General features: G+C 45.6%; 1 protein-coding gene across 8 annotated transcripts; it reads left to right on the top strand.

Moving 5' to 3' along the window:
• The first annotated feature begins 424 nt into the window (after nucleotides 1-424).
• LOC123172815 (uncharacterized) lies at nucleotides 425-3,590 on the top strand. Of its 8 annotated transcripts, none has more exons than XR_006485730.1 (4): nucleotides 425-905; nucleotides 1,139-1,562; nucleotides 2,842-2,930; nucleotides 3,343-3,590. XR_006485730.1 is itself a non-coding variant. In XM_044589721.1 (4 exons), exons 1-4 carry the CDS (start codon nucleotides 856-858, stop codon nucleotides 2,824-2,826), a joined length of 303 nt encoding a protein of 100 aa, XP_044445656.1. In that variant the 5' UTR covers nucleotides 425-855; the 3' UTR covers nucleotides 2,827-3,590. The 8 variants fall into 8 exon arrangements, 3 of the variants coding, with proteins under 3 accessions (XP_044445656.1, XP_044445654.1, XP_044445655.1); XR_006485729.1 differs by having other exon boundaries at nucleotides 2,848-2,930; XR_006485731.1 differs by having other exon boundaries at nucleotides 1,139-1,288; nucleotides 1,496-1,562; nucleotides 2,848-3,590.
• Nucleotides 3,591-3,598: the final 8 nt, after the last annotated feature.

Consider the following 3,598-nt stretch of genomic DNA (forward strand, 5'->3'; position numbering starts at 1 on the left):
GCCCTATCTCATCTGAGAAGGAACCCATAGGTAGGGGAGGGGAAGGACAAAACCCTAGATAGGGTTTGCCACTCACCCTGCTTCGAGCCGGCGGCGATTCATGGGGCTGCTATTGGTCGATGGGCATCACCGTCGCGGCTGAGATGGACCACGCCATGGAGGGGACCTGGCTGACGGAAACATGAGGAGCATGTAGTAGAGGAGGGATGGGGGAGAGGACCACAGGGCTGGCGGCGGCAGTGCAACAGATCGTGCCTGCGTGTTTTTTGCCCTAAACGATCATCCAGATCTTGTGTTGGACTGTTGGTACGAGGGTCGGAGGAGCAGTAGAAGCGGCCTTGTTTTCCTGGTTTTTGATGCGTGCCTAGACCGGAGAGAAAAAGAAAACGAAAGGTGGGGTTCGCTCGGGAAATCCGGTGGGGAGGAGAAGTAAGGCCTGGTGGCTGCTAAGGAGGTGCTCGCCGGCGAGCGGGCTCCGGCGGCCGCCTAGCGCGCGGAGTTGGATCGGGGCGCATCCCCGCGGCCGTGGTTGTACTCGCTACGCCGCCTGCCCAAAAGAACCGGTGCTCCCCGCCGCCTGCCTCTCTTACCCATGTGAAGCTACCACTCCCTTCCTCCTCCGCCAGCCCCAAGAGTGCCCACCCCGTTGCCCGGTCGGCTGCACCAGCGCCTTGCCGGTGGCGCTCGTCGGCCCTCCCCGCCGGCCCCGCGCCGTGCCCGTCGTCTCCTCAATCTGTTGTCAGGGGACATGCCAGCGCCCTCCCAGTGGCCCTCGCCGGCCCTCCCCGCCGTCCCCGTGTCGTATCCGCCATCTCCCCAATCCGCAGCTAGAGGACACGCCAAGAAGCTTCAGTCATGAGGCCGTCGCGCCGGAGGTCTTCCATCTCAGATTTGTTTTCTTTACGGTATTTCCTCAGTGATGTGATGCTTCAACTTTTCTTCCAGTGCTTCTCAAATTGATGTAACCAAGAGTATGTCGTGGATCACCATTTTAGATTCTGAAATTTATTGTCATCTACCCGTCGTTCTGAACTTCATTTGTCATTTTTCAGCGATGCACATTTTTACTGTCAGGTTTATAGTCATCAAGCAGTCCTAAATTTTAAGGTTATATCAACATTTATATTCCTGATTACAGGGTGTTGTCAAGAATTTCATCATGGCCACTGCTTTCCCACCGAGGTATTTGCCGCACGCAGCCATGCACAAGTGTCGTCACTTGCATCTCCTCTGTGCGTTCCCGTCACTCCATGCTGCACGAGGCTGCAGTCACCACACCCTTGAGTAGGTAATTCATCAATTGATAGTTTTTGTCCCTGCCGTGACTTGCATCTTTCTACCTTGCTTCAAATTTAATTTGATTGAATGTCAAATAAAGATCAACTTTATCTCTGATTGATTCATGGAAGTGCAAGCTGAATTATATTCAGGATATTCTGATTATTACTTCCAAGTTATATTCTAACACAATGTCTTTGGTTTAACAACTTGCAAGTGTTTCTTGTACTGATGTTAACCTCATAAAAAAGACTCCCAGGTGGACATCTGCTATAAATAATCAGGTACTTCTTTCTCATTATCAAATTCGAATGCTCAGTGAAACTATCCAATGGATGGACTGGTTGTTTAACACTGAATCATCAACACTTTATTCTCATCTTATCTCCTCTTCCATTCACTGAAACATCTGCAGTGCACGCTTGTTACTTCTTTGACTGCTTGAACATAAATATTGAGAAAACTCAATTTTCTATGGGCATGAATAATCTTTCGATTCATACATAAAATCAAAATGTGGTTCCAGTTCCAGGAGGTATGGCATGATTTCTCTGCTGGCGTGTGTGTGTGTTGCTTGTTTGTCTGTTGCCGGCTGGATTGCACAGCGGCGATGCCGGGAGCCGGGGGTCATTGGAAAAGTGAGATGCCGACGTCACTCAAAACGATCCTTGCATGGTATTGACAGAATCATCCACAAATTATTTGATGGCATTGACCCTTGCTTGGCACGTGCTTGGCATTGACTGAATCCTACATTGGCGAGCTTGTATCCCGACCAACCTCTTTGTCTTCATTCTTTTTTAGAAGCTAACTCACTTGGTTTGTGCGCTCCAATTTGCATATAGAGAGGTTCAGATGTCTGGCCAGCTAGGCACTGCCTATTTCTCTAAACCTGAAAATTCAAAAATCACTTTAGTTTTCACTAACACAGCTAGGGCCAACACCTGCTATCAAAAGAGCCTCAACAGTGGACGGGGTGGCGGAGTAGTCACGTACCAACAATACAGTAACTGCTAGCTATACTTCTGGAGCAAATTCTTTGTCGTAGTCATCAGGCCGCAGATGGCGTTGCCGGGATACACGCCCACCAAGGTCTCCGGCCATATAGGCCCGTGAGGGATCCAGGGTGTTGCTCTATGCAGCATCATGACCACAATGGTGACTTTGTTTTGAAAATACTATTTGAATGGCATCACAACATTGAGTACATATTTTTTTTCAACAGTTGCTTTATTTTTATACCATGTGAATCTCCCTGGGTTAGCGCTTGAGACGTGCGTTACACACGGTTAATTTTTCACGATTTATTGTTGTTGCTATTTCCCACGAGGTACTTGATAAAAAGTGTTCGGCGTGTGGTGCTCTTCAATGACTTGTTCTCTTTTGAAGAGCAAGCAGTAGAGCATGAGAGTGCCGTGATCCTCCAAATTCCTGCTCGCTTCTATACCCGTATATCTGTTATTTTTGATTGATTTTATTCCCTTGAATGCTACATAAGAGGTGTCTTTGCAGAGCTTAAGAACAATTTATTTGGTTGGAGCTAACTAATACTGTATTGCAAAGGGCCAGACAGCCAACCAACTACAAATGGACTGCCCGAATTTATCCATGTGTTGGAATAGATGATATTTGATGATTTGAACCTTGCAACGGTAGGGTTTCCACATGTATCTACCTCAATTTATTTGAAGATACTTGTTGAAAGATATTTCTAATACTTTAGTGCATGTGATATATTATTTTAGATAGTAGTACTACTTTAATGTGGTGTGTTACATTTTAGCTGGCAAATGGGTTAAATTCATCTACACATCAGGTCATCAGCACTCAGTATCTCTGTGTTCTTGACATACAAAAACTATACGTGTGTGAACTCTTGAAGTAAAATACCATATTGTCTGCTTGATTGTTATTGTAGTTAACAAAATGTTTAAAAATTTAGCAAAAACATACAACATCCAATAATATAGTACTTATTAGCATCTATCGTGATTATCAACATTTATATTTGTAAGACATGTGTTGCACATGCATGTTTATACTGTTTTAAGTTTTCAACTGCAGGGGTGTGAGACATCAGCATGCTCTGTACATAAGCAGGGAGTTCAGGGGCAGAACTGAAGGTAGACTCGGGTGCAGTTATCCACTCCTACTTGCTTTCACTAGAACAGCATATTACACTATGAAAGCAAGATCATGCACTGGCATCGGTTTTATTACTCCACAGATGTGGGTCATCGGCCATGACAAAATATGGGATAACAAATATTATGGATACAAGATGGCAACATAAACTTCGCAATTTTATGATTTGTGATCT

Source organism: Triticum aestivum, unplaced genomic scaffold (genome assembly GCF_018294505.1).
Source record: "Triticum aestivum cultivar Chinese Spring unplaced genomic scaffold, IWGSC CS RefSeq v2.1 scaffold171083, whole genome shotgun sequence".
Lineage (NCBI taxonomy): Eukaryota > Viridiplantae > Streptophyta > Magnoliopsida > Poales > Poaceae > Triticum > Triticum aestivum.